The sequence below is a fragment of the Aspergillus piperis genome, assembly GCF_003184755.1.
Source record: "Aspergillus piperis CBS 112811 unplaced genomic scaffold BO85scaffold_6, whole genome shotgun sequence".
Taxonomy (NCBI): domain Eukaryota; kingdom Fungi; phylum Ascomycota; class Eurotiomycetes; order Eurotiales; family Aspergillaceae; genus Aspergillus; species Aspergillus piperis.
This window is the reverse complement of record NW_020291596.1, coordinates 421,390-435,608: the sequence shown is the minus strand read 5'-3', so window position 1 is coordinate 435,608 and position 14,219 is coordinate 421,390. Positions and strand designations below refer to the sequence as shown.

General features: G+C 49.2%; 6 protein-coding genes across 6 annotated transcripts; 3 read left to right on the top strand and 3 right to left on the bottom strand.

Moving 5' to 3' along the window:
- Positions 1-67: 67 nt before the first annotated feature.
- Positions 68-1,513, bottom strand: BO85DRAFT_448012 (uncharacterized protein). Its single transcript, XM_025659838.1, has 2 exons — positions 1,100-1,513; positions 68-1,015 (listed from the first exon to the last, which is right to left on the bottom strand). The coding sequence occupies exons 1-2, from the start codon at positions 1,327-1,329 to the stop codon at positions 295-297; spliced, it is 951 nt and encodes a 316-aa protein (XP_025516942.1). The 5' UTR covers positions 1,330-1,513; the 3' UTR covers positions 68-294.
- A 547-nt stretch (positions 1,514-2,060) lies between these two features.
- On the top strand, positions 2,061-2,662 carry BO85DRAFT_448011 (uncharacterized protein). The gene is made up of 2 exons (XM_025659837.1): positions 2,061-2,246; positions 2,310-2,662. Exons 1-2 carry the CDS (start codon positions 2,140-2,142, stop codon positions 2,452-2,454), a joined length of 252 nt encoding a protein of 83 aa, XP_025516941.1. The 5' UTR covers positions 2,061-2,139; the 3' UTR covers positions 2,455-2,662.
- Positions 2,663-3,767: 1,105 nt separating this feature from the next.
- Positions 3,768-6,437, bottom strand: chs3 (putative chitin synthase activator (Chs3)). The gene is made up of 3 exons (XM_025655022.1): positions 6,419-6,437; positions 4,238-6,356; positions 3,768-4,184 (listed from the first exon to the last, which is right to left on the bottom strand). The coding sequence occupies exons 2-3, from the start codon at positions 6,054-6,056 to the stop codon at positions 3,880-3,882; spliced, it is 2,124 nt and encodes a 707-aa protein (XP_025516940.1). The 5' UTR covers positions 6,057-6,356; positions 6,419-6,437; the 3' UTR covers positions 3,768-3,879.
- Positions 6,438-8,297: 1,860 nt separating this feature from the next.
- BO85DRAFT_260324 (uncharacterized protein) lies at positions 8,298-9,330 on the top strand. The gene is made up of 3 exons (XM_025655021.1): positions 8,298-8,776; positions 8,852-8,933; positions 8,985-9,330. Exons 1-3 carry the CDS (start codon positions 8,428-8,430, stop codon positions 9,007-9,009), a joined length of 456 nt encoding a protein of 151 aa, XP_025516939.1. The 5' UTR covers positions 8,298-8,427; the 3' UTR covers positions 9,010-9,330.
- A 763-nt stretch (positions 9,331-10,093) lies between these two features.
- Positions 10,094-11,122, top strand: BO85DRAFT_448006 (uncharacterized protein). Its single transcript, XM_025659836.1, has 4 exons — positions 10,094-10,372; positions 10,457-10,628; positions 10,685-10,768; positions 10,835-11,122. The coding sequence occupies exons 2-4, from the start codon at positions 10,524-10,526 to the stop codon at positions 10,844-10,846; spliced, it is 201 nt and encodes a 66-aa protein (XP_025516938.1). The 5' UTR covers positions 10,094-10,372; positions 10,457-10,523; the 3' UTR covers positions 10,847-11,122.
- A 1,063-nt stretch (positions 11,123-12,185) lies between these two features.
- axeA (putative acetyl xylan esterase) lies at positions 12,186-13,697 on the bottom strand. The gene is made up of 3 exons (XM_025664600.1): positions 13,133-13,697; positions 12,822-13,078; positions 12,186-12,743 (listed from the first exon to the last, which is right to left on the bottom strand). Exons 1-3 carry the CDS (start codon positions 13,335-13,337, stop codon positions 12,291-12,293), a joined length of 915 nt encoding a protein of 304 aa, XP_025516937.1. The 5' UTR covers positions 13,338-13,697; the 3' UTR covers positions 12,186-12,290.
- Between the last annotated feature and the right edge of the window lie 522 nt (positions 13,698-14,219).

Genomic DNA, 14,219 nt, shown 5'->3' with positions numbered 1-14,219 from the left:
TAGAATAGTTCATACTACTACATAGTACTGCTAGATGAATCTCCGATACTGCTGATTTAGACACATATCTTACAACATTTATAAATTCCAAAGTACCTAAGAGATCCCCAATGGCCAACCGACCTAAATTGTTAAATCCGTGCCACGGGAATATATATATATATAACAGTCCAAACCTCATCCATCGAGCTGCCTACACGTTCCCGTTGGCCAGCCCTCGTTGCATATAACCAACTTGGAACCAAAGAACACCAGTCCGCTCGGGAAGCTGCCAGCTTCACACGCTGTATCGTCCTACAAGTATGATGCCATCCCACCACAAATATCAACAGTCTCATAATTTGTTCCAAATCCCCTGACCTCCGGAATGATGCGATAGTAAAAATTAGCCGCATGTTCCGTCTCAGCAAATCCAATGAAGTCATTCATCTTGTGGCTAGCATTATCAGCATAGACAGCCCACGTCGCAGCCCCTGCCAGAGCCATAGACTTCTGATGAGCTTGGGTAAGCTTCGATCTTTCTCGGGTAGTGAACGAGATCTTGAAACCCGGTTTGTCAAAGCGCTTGTTGAGATTCGCACCATCATCCTGTCCTGGAAGAGGCAGATGTAGAACGGTGTCGCCGTTATCATAATGATTGGCGATGATGTCGTGCTTTGGGGAGTTATCAAGAGCAAATCCACTAATCTGGAACCCGTGGAGAAGTGAAGGCTCGCCCTGACGGCGGCTCAAGGTACTATTACCTGAGGGGGTCGAGAGAGAAGTGAGACTGTCGTAGGAGACACCATCACTGCTAGACAACATAGTCTGCCATAACTGAAGATAGTCATCGGAGACTTCGGCATGGCGCTTACTAGGCAGCCCTTCGGGGACGGCACCAGAGTAGTGAGCGGCAGCGACATAGACCAGAGTTAGACCGGCTTGGATAATGTACGACAGGTCAGAACATCTACTGCCGTCAACGTACTGGCACACAGCTCGTGCAAGACCGGATCCCATAGTGATATAAATAAGCCTTCCGACTGATCAGTACTAAATTCTTCGTGTTTTGTTCGTTTTGGAGACTTCCAATAGTCTAGATAAGAGAATGGTGCCTTACGTGAACTTGCTAGTGCCAATGGAACGAACTGTGCGATTGACTACCTCGCAGACCCTGGTGTCCCTCCGCTCCAGAATAGCCAGCGGCTCAGCAGCCGGGTTGGGGGAACGAATGTCAATGCCAATATCCGGTGGGAGTTCGGCGATATCCACTGCTGTAGGGGCAGTGGGTGCCGCTAAGACCACTTGGCTCGTAGCCAAAACAGGGAGAAGAAAAGTTGTGAACTTCATACTGATAAATTGAGGTAGATGTTGCAACTGTGAGCTCAGCTACTTGGGAGTGCCATCACACTCCTTATTTATAGCCCTGTGAGCAAGTTTGGGCTCGGGTACTCAAGGAAACCTCCAGGTTGAATTCTGAATAGACCAAATCGACCCCGCAGAATGCTGGGCTATTGTACTGCAGGTGTTCCCCTTATGTAAATCGCGCATTGCTATGTGGGGGGTAGAGTGAGATATATCAGGGCACAAACACAGCGTACGGTGGATAACTGAGCTACAAACACTTGGATCCTGACCAGATGGGTCAGTTAGCGCCAGTCTAAACCCTTAGTACGATAATATCCCACTTAGCCCGGAAGATGGCCACTGGAATCCCTGCAGTAGTTGGATGCCCCTGATTCATCTTCCACTTGGATGCCAAGACCTCGGAGAAGCAGGTGGAGGTCGACCAGTTGACAGCACATCTTCTTCCAGTACATGATGTATGTACGTGATTATCAGGTTAGCGAGTCCGAATTAAGAGACACTTTACTACAGTTAGAAATACACCGGTGTCAAAGATGATTGCAAATAATGCCAGGAAAATTGAAATGTATTGACCTTGAGGCCGAACGTTCGGATATCATCGGACTGCCAAGACCCGGAGGAACTTTGGTTGGGCCAAAAGCGTAAGATAGGGCTGTCTTAGAGTAGTATCCGATCGGCAACCATGGTATGATCAATCTTTTCATTTATTCATTAGGCAGGCCACCTTCCCACACAGCATATCATCTTCCTTCGGGCACCTCCCGTATCCATTCTCATCTCACAAACAACCAAATGAGTGCCAATAAGAAAACCACGATTCCAACTCCACCTTCCTCTTCTTCGCAAACATCCTCGCAAATTGCTACTATCCCTCAGAGGATCGTACGAAATCGGTGGACGTGAGTACATAAAAACATCTCGAAATCGAATACTACGGTATCCACAGCTGACTATCTGAGCAGCTTACCTTCCATCGTATTATTCACTGCCAGCATAAGATGGCTTTGGGGTTATATGCAATGGCCTAACGGAGGGGATTTGGCACTGTCACTCAACACCGGGTTTTTGATACTTTACGTTATTATCTGGCGCTATGTTGATGGGTAGTAGGATGGTAATCCATTTTGCCTGACTGCCTTTGTCAGAATCAATTCAGTTTGTCAGAAGTAACAAAAACAAAAACAACAACTTATCCGAGACCCGTAAATCGGGTTGAACATTTTGCACACCCTTGAGTGACACGAGGTGCGCAGCACCGAGCTAGAAGGCCTCTATTAGATTTTCTCAATCTCATCATTCTATCTATCCACGAAAACCCATTCACTTCGACTCGAACCAAGGGTTGCGACCAGAAGGAGGAAAAAGTTAAGAAAGCAGTCGGAATACTCCGACATACCCCCCCCAGCAGCCCTGCCGCCCCACATGTCTCAAGAGTTGGTCCATGCAAGTTCACGGTGGGGCCGTCGTAACCCAATTGACAGCCATACCACAGATGGAAAACCCACGCCGTTTACTTCTGCTATACAGTATTAGCATGTGTGAGATTGCTCATATACGGCAAGACACCTTTCCTTATACTGCTAATGCTGCCTGGGGGTGGTGGGTCTATCTTGTGTTTACTCCATCTGTTGATCCCGATTCAGAGCGGATAGGGACGAACTCCAGTTCACATCACATTATTTATCGCTCCAAGCATTCGATGCTTTGGAGACCAACCCGGACTATTCCGATTGGGCGAGCTAGTGACTCCACGAATGTACAATCAGTGCATGAGGTTACATTACGGAGAGCTAAAGACTGATCTTTTTTATGTAAAGCAAATTTCGGTCATATAGTAAAGGGGCTTTGAAGTCTTTTCATCCATCTGCCCTCCTTTGCTCCGGCAATCATCGAATGTTTAGGCTCATGCTTCTGTAATCAGTCGCTAACTTTCTACACTGTCAAGGATCTTTACTTGGTTAATGGTTAATATGGTGTGGCATAACGTACTACATGGATTGGTTCTTGACCAGTGACGCGGCGTAATTTCATTCATAGATAGGACCTGGTCGATAAGCACTCTACTTGATGGTTTAAAAGCAGACTAGTCTTCTAAAGGTTTGCGCACCAGGCCCTTCTCCAAGATTGGTTAGTTGGCCACGTGGGTGCGCGACTTGCTTTCTTTCCCCGCTCATACGAATATCTGGTTGACCGCGCACACATCCAAGGAGCCCATACTACTCGGTGAGGAAGAAGGTCCCAATATAGTAGAGAAAGAGAAGTTAATGATCTTCAAGTTGATTATATTTTCCGCAAATCATTATAAATGATACAGAATTTGTACAGGTCCAACCCCAGTAATGCCGGGAAACAAGCTTCGCGTGAATCAATTCGCTCAATATAATCCAGAATGAAATGCCAAAATGTGCTCAAAATTTCTTCGTGCTGCTCGTTGTCGCTGAAATGTATTATATGGTGATCATGAATGTAAATGATTGTTAAATGTGCTGCCAGATGCGGAACCCCCTCGGGGCTATTGAAGATATGTCATGCTTAGAATATACCAAATCGTTTCGATTTCCCTTCTGTATCATCTATTAGACAGGTTGTGACACAGTTGGAGAAATACGCACCTTTCTTTTCCTTCTGCCCACGGCCAGTGCCCGCTGCTGCTGTGCTAGCCTTCTCTGGATTGACCCCGTCGACAGCCGCTCGAATGGCGGCAATTCGGCGTTTAGCTCGGAGATCTCCTTGCTCCGCTGCTTGCACGTACCAGACATTGGCTGCTAGGTGGTCTGGCCGGCAGCCAATGCCCGTTTCCGTGAAGTATCCAACCGCATATTGTGCCTTAGTGAGTCCTGCATGACAAGGTCAGCATCTCATTGCTTGAACTACTATGTGGGTGTCTTACCAGCCTCCGCAGCACGCTTAGCCCATTCGTAGGCTTCATACTCATCCTTTTCCAGCACCGGCTCTGCCCCAATGAGGTACCAGGCACACAGTGCCATCATGGCCAGAGGATGGCCACCCTGCGCAGCGTTGGTATAGAAATGGATCGATAAAGCAGGATCTCTCGGACATTCGAGTTTGCCATGCTCATAGGCATCACCCAAGCGATAGCTGGCCTCGATATGGCCTAGGTCCGCCGCCTTGGTGAACAGCTGGGCAGCATAAGCAGGGTCTGGAAACACGTCGTCGCCGTATCCCGTTTCGTGCATCAATCCCAACTCGTAAGGAGCAGAATTATACTGAACGTCGGACGAATCGGTAGCGCGTTTCATCCACTTGATACCTTCGCGATAGCGTTTTCCTAGCCCCATATCCCCTTCCAGACAGGCCTTTGCCATACGTAGCATAGCGCCCGGGTGGTTTTTGGATGCTGCCTGTCGGTAGAACTGCTGTGCCCGAGCGGCGTCAACTCGGGTACCCCAGCCGAACTCATAGCACAAAGCAGTACGGTAGCATGCTTCGACATGCCCGTGTTTACTGGCCGCCAGGAACAGTGGAAATGCCCGATCATAGTCCTCTTTTCCTTTGCTGAACAACCCTGAAGCGTATCCGTCGGCTAGATAGTATTGAGCAAAGGGGTAGCTGCGATCCGCTAGGCGCTGGAGGATGGACTTGGACTCGCGCAGAAGACTAGCACGGTTGATGTCGCTTCCTTTCTGGCCATACACTGCAGATGCACCGTCGGCCTCGTCGGGAGGCATTTCTAACATCGCGTTCACCATAAAGATGGCGAATTCATACTGGATGGCGGGGTCATCGGTCTTCTTGACATTTGCCAGATACATGTCGAACGTCTGTTTGTGGCTCAACAAGGATGCGTTGTTGCCGACAGCGGATTGCAGATGGGAGTTGCCAATCTGTACCGGGGCAGGTCCGGGTTGCGGATAGCAGTTGTTGAGCTGTTCTACGAAAGATACTGGTCGGACATCGGGAGATGCACTGGAGTCCCGGGATGATCCACGGGCGTGGAGGTATGGCGAGAGCCGAGAAGATCTCCGTCTTTCACCCAAGTCGGACCCGAGCGAGTGTGTTGAAAGAGAACGACCATTGGCGGCTGGGCGTGGCTTCTGTATATTCTCAGATGAGCCAGGTGCTGGTGATTGCTGGTTTGCGGGCTGGGGAGCTTCGTACGGTCGATGATGGTAGTGCAAAGGTTCATAAATTTCAGAAGCTTGCGTCGCACTATCGAGACTGTCCCGGGAAGAGCTAGTCTGACTGTCTTTGGCAGGTTGTTGGTCCAACGAAGATGTGCTCGTGTTGGGCAGACTGTTGTCTTTGGGGTGGGGATCGACTACCGACCAAGATGCACTGCTATGGGGTGTGTGCCCGTATGTCCGATGCTCTGGTACCTGGGGTGGAGATGATCCATCGATGGTCTTTCCATGAGTCTGCTGCTGCTGCTCGGAGAGAGATATGTGGGCGAATTCATCAGTAGGAAGCGTCAGTTCAATACCGTCCTCATGGTAATCCGGCTCTGGCGGATCGCTTTCCCCATGGATTCTGACCCGTGGAACCGAATAGCGTTGGCTTTTGGGGCGATCTTCCGGCATGTACACCGGATCCGTCAGAGACTTCCTGGGAATAGGCTTGCTGTATAAGCGATTGAAGCTGTCCCGCCGGGGTTCACGAGGCACCGGGGGGATGGGAGGAGAAGAACGAAGATAAACGGGCGGAGGTGAAGAAGGCGGCTGGGGATAGCCGCCGCTGGCAGAGCGCGCCATCGTTCCTAATTCTTTGTGTTTGAGATCCGATCGGTGATGGCCAAATCCCACAAATGTATATGCCGAGCGTGGTCGCAGAACAATCCCTGATTGTGGGGACGATTGTCAAGGTGATTTGAAATGGCCCCGAAGTTATGCGATAAGCTGTGGACTATGCATGGGATATGAAACCTGCCATGTGCGCTGGAGCGAGGTGACGAATCTCGAGGGCTGCAAACGAATGGAAAGAGACAAGGCAACGAGGGGAGATCAGGGATCGCGGGACAAGGGGACTTTGCTGCTGCTGGAATGTGGAGAAAGCTGGAGAAGGATGATGGGTCAGCTCACGGAAATTCGGGGGTCCACCGGGAAAATAGGCCTACCTTGCAGGAAACGCTAAACGATGGGTCCTGATGGGATGCAGCTGCTGGATTCCATGACGCAGAGAACAGAGGAGTGATTGGGGGATATAGGGGGGACAAACGAAGGTCCAAAGGCCACTCAAACGAAGCGAGAGACCGATGAAAGAAGGTAAGAAGAAAAGAGTGCCAAGTGGGATTGGCGAAGAAGTGGAAGAGTTATTCTTGGGGGGCAGAAGAGGAGAGAAAATGGCTCGGGAAGAGAGTTGCGCCCAGAAGTCAATTCCGGCTTAGTTCCGTATAGAGTATGGGACTAGTAACAAACGGTACTTACTAGATACATCCTCCCTCACTACTAGTAGACTACTCACTCCAAATACCACCAGTAGAACTGAGTTGACGCCTGCACTAAAAAAGATCATTGAATCATTTTTAACGGTCACGAGGCCAAGAAGAGACAGCTTACACTTACTCTTCTCGGCCCGACTAGCCCGAGTGGGAATGACAGGGTCGCCAAAAATAGCCCCAATTCGACTGCCTGCTTACGCTGTCTGTACCATGCGTGTCTCACTGTCTCACTTTCGCTACTTCCACTACCACTTTCAAGGCAACCCAATCCAATCATTCATCCCATGCTACGGCTGTGCTGTTCGTTTGGCTCCTCCAGGAATTAGAATGTGTCGAATGTCTTGGGCCACCGGGTGTCCAAGCTCCCGGGCGATTCCACGATCCATGGGTCATGAGGGACTCCGGTAGCCATACTTAATGGTGGTTCTAATCAAATGGGGTGGCTGGTTAAATTTAAACTACTCTACCACTACCCCTCCAATTGCTGTCATAGAGTAGTGGACCCTTACGCCACGCTGGGCTCAGGCCATATGAACTGGCTAACTATATTAATTTATTTCTTACCTCGTCTGTCGGTTGGCACGCTTGGACTGGTACGGCTGTTACATGGCTGATTCCCGCTATGGATTGCACAAAGCACTGTGAATCAGCAGACAACAACTCGACTCTTCCATCTCAATCCGCTGCAACTTCTCAGTATGATTTATTTTAGGCATCCTTTGATCTGCGCTGGTTCACTACGAAGGTACTAGTCATCAAGAAATAAGAGGACTATTATACAAGATGCCTGCCTGGGTGATGATCCCCCACACCCTCTCGTACATATTATGTATGGAATGAGATCGAGTAGAGTAAGATGGCGTGACAGCGATCCAAGCTCGCATCTTCCCGCCTGTAGCCTTTCGGACACGGAAGACCACAAGGCTGCTCCGTCCAGATTGTTTCAAAATCACCCATATTGGCGGAAGAATCGGAACCCCGTCGGCGCCAGTCGGTGATTGGTGCGCGCGGCCCAGACAACACAACGGAGCGGTCTCGGCGCATAGTCTAGAATAAGGGCTTCCCATTGGCTTCCGGCGCAATGGGCAATCGTTTGCCCGCATTCCGATCGTCTTGGCCGCCCCGCGCGTTGTTTCTCTCTGTAATTGCTTATTGCTGACTACCTAGTACTACGTAGTATATACATATTCTGAGTAGTAGATCTCTTTCCCCATGTCCTATCACTGCGTGATCTCGTCTGTTACCTACTGATTGGTATTAATAAAGCTCAGGCTGTCTGAGGTGATCAATACAGATAATGTGAATCCAGAATGCATCCTGGCCATATGTAGCTGGAAATGCAACAATGATATACATTGAATTCCACGGACACATCATTGATGTAGAGCATGTGGCCCGCTCCAAAATAAGGACAAGCGACATCATACACTCATACACTCATTATGACATTTTGATCATTGCTAGCAGCGATCTTGGAAGAACTTTGAATAGTCTGATCGGCAGATGCGCAGTACGGTCCATCAATCTACTTCTATCTATGGCGTCTAATTCATGATATTGTTACAGTCAAAGCGGCATGCCGAATATAACATCTACGTATGATTCAAGATCATACGATGCTGTCTAGGCCTCGGACATTGCAGGTCAGGCACCCATGAAACCAACATTCAAGTGCTTATTCATTTATGTGCAAGGGCCAAGGACTCCGACGGAGCATGGGTTGGGCCATACCCAAGCTTACCTTCAGTATACGTGAAGTCGTTAGCGATAAACTTTATAAAGGGGGCAGGCGCATTCATAGCCAGCATAGGTCACTGTCATGGAGGCAGCTGTTCTCATATCACGTGCACCAATATTATCATTTAGTCCGCCAATTGATCTCTTGTCATGTGGGAGCACGTGGTACAGTCGTTATTGAATCTCAATTCCCGTATAGGTCAACATATATGATGTATCATTCGAAGCCCACGATTCGGAGCTCGGAGATATTGTGGTCAAGCCTTCTGCCAGGGGTAATAAATCCAAGAATTGCCAGTAAAGTCGCGACTGACAGGCTTTGATAAGGAGGCCAGGTAGAGATTTCGACCTCCAGGCTAACCCTATAATTAGATAAGCGGATACCGAACTCATGTCCGTTCGAGAGTGGAGAGACGAGATTGCCGATCGCCTCGGGACCTGGACGAACGACAAGGTAACTGCCCTGATTAGGGGTAAGGGGGACAAATATTCACACTCATGAAAGCGGTGCGACCATGAGAAATTACTAGATCTCTGGTCGTCATGAATTGAGGTACATATGGCTGAGAGGGAGAATTTGAAAGATTCTGGTGAGCGAGGCAGGATAGTCCGGTTTATAAAGGACCGGCCCTTGATAATTCGAGTATAATTCAGTAGAATTTAAATAAACCACGACCTCCCTAGGGCGCCGCTATCCGGTAAGGGGAGCTGTCCGCGGGGGCTTCCTTGCCAGCAGATTTTGAGAGGAATGTTGGTAGAAAACGGGGATACACAACACAGGCTTTAAGACATCCCCTACATCCTTGGCAAGGATGCAGACTATAACAAGTGTCTCCAGAGCAAATGACGATGTATACTTCGGTGTCCCGTGTTGGTGGTTTCAATCTGTGACTCGAGTCAAAGAAATCATGTAGCTGCTGGGACAAAGTGATGTGTGGATAGGTTGTATTGCTGCTTAAGCGAGATATGACCAGGAGACTCACGGGGCTAAAATAATCTCCGAAGCTGCGTCGTGCAACGATTAGCGAGGAGGAGATCTCCTGAGCAGGCAAGGAATGAGTAATGTCTCAAGATTTGGGAGTTGATAAAGGGGGTTCCTTATCTTATCGCAGCGGTGATCAAGCTCTATAGCTCCACCTGCGCGTCAATATTGGCTGATCGGGAGAATAGTCTACCGTCGTGCTAGAATGATAGTAGCTAGAACAAAAGGATCTATTGTAGGAGAGAGTGAACGCGAGTTCATTGTGGCAAAGATCATATCCCTAAAGAAGAGGCAACAACGTAAAAATCCAGCATCCAAGTCTCCGCACGCCCACTGTGCCAAGGCATCAAGGACGCAGTAGTGTAGCAATTGCCAAGGGGATGCCCTGACTCCAACCCGTAAGCCCAGCGACTATTGGCCCCCGGGCCTGCCGATCGCAGCGGGCGATGGAGCTGCGTTGGAGCCGACAATGGGCTGTCACTCGTCCACTGCGCCTAAGCAGCCAGGGGCATGCCGATCCCAACCCCAGGGTCCCGCGCCGATCCCGCCGATTGCTGTTTCGGCCTGCGTTGGCGACGCTGGCCAGCTTGTTGCTGCTTCCCTGCTATCGATTCTGCTCAGTAAGTACGTAACTTGTTTTTATGTGGATAATATTTTATTCCAAAAATATCCGGTGGGCTAACCGTGTGCCTGCATCACATTCACCAACGACACACTTTGATTATGACGCCCGATCGGAAAGAGCATCGATCGACAACGCCTCCTCTCCCTGCCTAAATAAACGGTCGCGCCCATCCCCATCCCTCTTCGTCATCCCTACCTGACCCGTCTTTTGTTCCTTTCCTCTTTCTCCCAACCTTCCCTCCTCTCCACGTTCTTAACATTCCATTCTCTCCCTCGTGCACGTCCAGGTATGTGTCATTTCCATTTCCTATTGTCTTTCTATTATCGAATAGTTTTATTTGTCCAGAGTCTAACAACGACCGATCCTAAAGTAATCACAGACGCACGCCAACAATAATAACCCTTTACCTCACCAAATACCCTTCCTCCATAATCACAATGCGTTTCTTCGCTGTCATCGCTCTCCTCGCCTCTGTTGCCGTCGCCAGACCGGCTGAGAATGGCGCCCTGAACGCCCTCAACGTCCAGGTTATGTGCCTTGGAGTGAGTTTGGCTATGTCCATCAAGTCATAATACAACAGCTTCCTAACAATTCCCAGCGCGACGACGGCCTTTGCGTTGGCGGCAACATTACAGCCGCCGGAAACAGCTGCTGCCCTCCTCTGGTCTGCGGATCTGACCGGGTAAGTTATCTATACTAATAATGGTATAATATACACAACAATGACTAACACGCACTACTTCTTCAGAAATGCCACTAAATGCTAAGCACCGCAGTCTGCCATGTTGACCGTCAAGAAGTACTCTAAACTGTGAAGATACATAATGTGTTCAGGGGTGGAAGGTGTGATGTCGGATACGCTGGCGTGGGTTTGATGAAAACATCTCGAACGGCCGGGTTCATATTGTACTTGTCGAATACGACTAATATGTGTCAATAACATTGCGATGCTGACAAGCTCGCTCAAAAATCTCTGAGTTGGGGTAGTTAATTAGGAAGATATACTAACTCTATCCATTGCCATTAATCACTCTGACCAATTGACCATGCTGGTAAACCATTAGCTTTGCTTGATGTTGACCTAGGGACGAGTGACGTGCAACGATGATCACCGCATGACGAACTATTACTGCATCTATCCCTTGTTTTCCGCCCCAATATCCCCTCCAGTCTGCACATTCAACGCCCTCCACGCCCTGTACGAAACCTGCGACGTGCTCCCAAAGACGCAGAGAATGTCATTCTTGAATACTTTCCTATGACATTTCAAGGTCAAATGTCTCGAACCTCTTTCTGCACCCGCAGCCTACGAACACACCCGGAACATCACTGGGCCGAGCTCTTCACCAATGCCAACTGTCGTTCCTCAGAACAAACAACCAATGAAATTGCCAAAGTACCTGATTACCTCGACTTGTTTTGATTGCCACCTTGATTATCGCTGGTCGGTATCGGCGCTATTGCGTTGAATAAAAGAGGGAATGCTGTCTTCAGGAAGAAGAAGCGGTGATGATGTGAGACATGATTCTCAATTTCTCCTCCCCCAAAGCCTTAACGTGATTCCCGGTCGCCCAATCTTCTACACATCACAAACAGTAAATTCCTGATACTCTTCTTGGATTTTATACATGATGATATGGATGGCCTCAGGATTCTGTGTTCCACTTCTGGACATTTTGTTGTAACGTTGACCCGTCGACTCGACTCTGTGTTGAGATTATCTTTCTCAGCTGTAGTCGGGAAAATATGATGTTTGTCATGACTCTAGGAGGGTCGAGTACCTATCTCGGTCTGGAATTTAGGTAAAGATACAGCAGCATATGATGATTGATGACGGTGGATGACTATGCTTTCCACGATTTACGACGTCTCCCGTTTCTTCTGCGGCGACAGACAAGACGCCGAACAGATTGTTGCTCACCCCGTAACTCCTGATTTGATGATGGCATGCCCTTTAGGAGTCCAAAACCTCCCGTCTTCCTCTTTATCCCCGTGGGACCATGTCCCGTTCCGCCTACGGCAGCTCTCGTGGTGCACCGGTACTCGTTTCAGAGACGGACAGCGCGCATTTGCTCATAGTGCACATTACAAATCGAAACTTCAAGAAACGTTCGTTGACGCAATATCGTCCATATATCATACTTCAGGAGTTTCATCATTCTCGGTTCCAAGATACCCCCAGGCTAAACCATTCAATCATCCAATCAAGCAAATCCGAACCACTCCATATCCTTATCCCCATGAATCGGCACCGTATGACCCACACCCGTCGCAAAGATCCCCTGCAGACTATCTCCCCAGATCGTCGTCTCGTAATTCGTCTGTGGGGTGTTCGCCTCCGTCTTCTCCGGTGCGCTATAATCATACCCAAACACTCCAGCCCACTGCTTGCACGTCTCATAGTAGTTCTGAGGGTACAGCGTCGTATCTATACTACCGTGGTAGATCTGCATCCTTGGACGACTTCCCGAGTATCCCGAGTACATTGCCTCGGCAATACTGGCCCAGTGCTCGGGGGTGGTGATTACATCACCCTGGGCGCAAGTGGAATTCCATCCGTCTACTTGGTTGGTGTTCGAGTAGAAGCACCCGGCTGAGACGCCGGAGTAGACGGTGGCGGCGGCGAAGAGTTCGGGGTAGGTTGCTGCCATTACGTTCTTATTTTTATTAGCATGCACAACTTTTACTATTTTGATGTGTAGAGAAGGGAACGGTTGGAAGGGAAGAGGAAATACCGTCATCATAGCCCCCGAACTCGATCCCGTCACGAACACCTTGCTACTATCGGCCCCGTACTTGCTAATCGTCCATGTCACCATGTTGGCAATGGAGTTACTGTTTCCACCGCCATTGTGTGTCAGCGTTGCCTGCGAACTCACGTCCCAGCAGCCGCCGGAGTATGGGCTGGACGGGTAGATCACGATGAAGCCGTATTGCTCGGAGAGGGTGGCGTAGGGGGAGTCGCTGTAGTAGCCGGGGCCGGTGCCGGTGCCTATACTATGATTAGTATTGTGGTGTATATTGTAGAAAAGTTGGGGAACCGTACAGTAGTGGATTGCAACCACGATACCTGGATTCGAAGCCAGGTTGTTAGGCACGTAGATGTACATGCCTACATTCGTAGGGTTATCACCGAAATCGGTGACTTGTTGGAGACTGCCACTGCGCTTGACGGCATGGGCGGCGATGGGGTGGAGGAGGGAGGTAACGAGGGTGGTGATGACGAAGAGGAGGTGGGTTGATAGCAACATGGTGGTCTCTTCTGCCGTGCTAGGCAGTATGGATGGATGGTGCTGGGATTCTACGAAGATGGTTTGAACCGTAGTGAAGAAACCAAAGGATTCGAAGACGATTTATACCGCTGCAGGGAGCGGGTAAATTGAAACATCATGGAGTAATTGTGTGTTTCTATAGTTATGCGGAGTATTGAGTTCAGTGGGTATTATGTGTGATCCAGGCTCAGGAATAGAAGTGTAGGCTGATTTCATCACGGAAATTAAGTAAGGCTAATGTGACAGCCGTGACAGCTCCGACATGAGGAGTCTGGGATAGACGGCACGGAGTGGAAACTCCAGATCGAAATGGTTAGAGATCGTCGTTGCGGGCCGAACTCCGTAACAGATCCCGTTAGAGTCACTGCAGGGCTGGGCCACTGGTGATTCTTCACACTGGCGGCTGTGCGGAATGTGTGAGTATGCAGCATCAAATAGCCGGTATTCAGCCAGAATGGATATTTGGCTGCGGAATAATCTGGGGTAAAGCTTAAGCAATCGGCACATCTCTTTGCCATGTGAGTGAGCTTCTTGGGAGTATACAGTATACACCCGGCGCTGACGAACGGATAGTTTGGATAACAGTCATAGCAGGCTCAAGTCAGACCTAAAGTCTGTCGCAGCCTTTTGCTTGAGGCAAGAAAGGTTTCAGATGACTTAAATTGGAAATTATGGCGTGGGTGGTCCAGTACGTGCTTGACTTATTGATGACTAGTAAGCTTTGTTTCTGGACCACACCCTTACATCTTACATAATTAGTAGTCGACAGGTCTTCGGTTTTATCTAAGCGCATTCATCAGTAACGTAGTTATTTTTTCCGTCACATGAAAGGAGGAGAGGAGAGCATGTAGCCCACCCCAC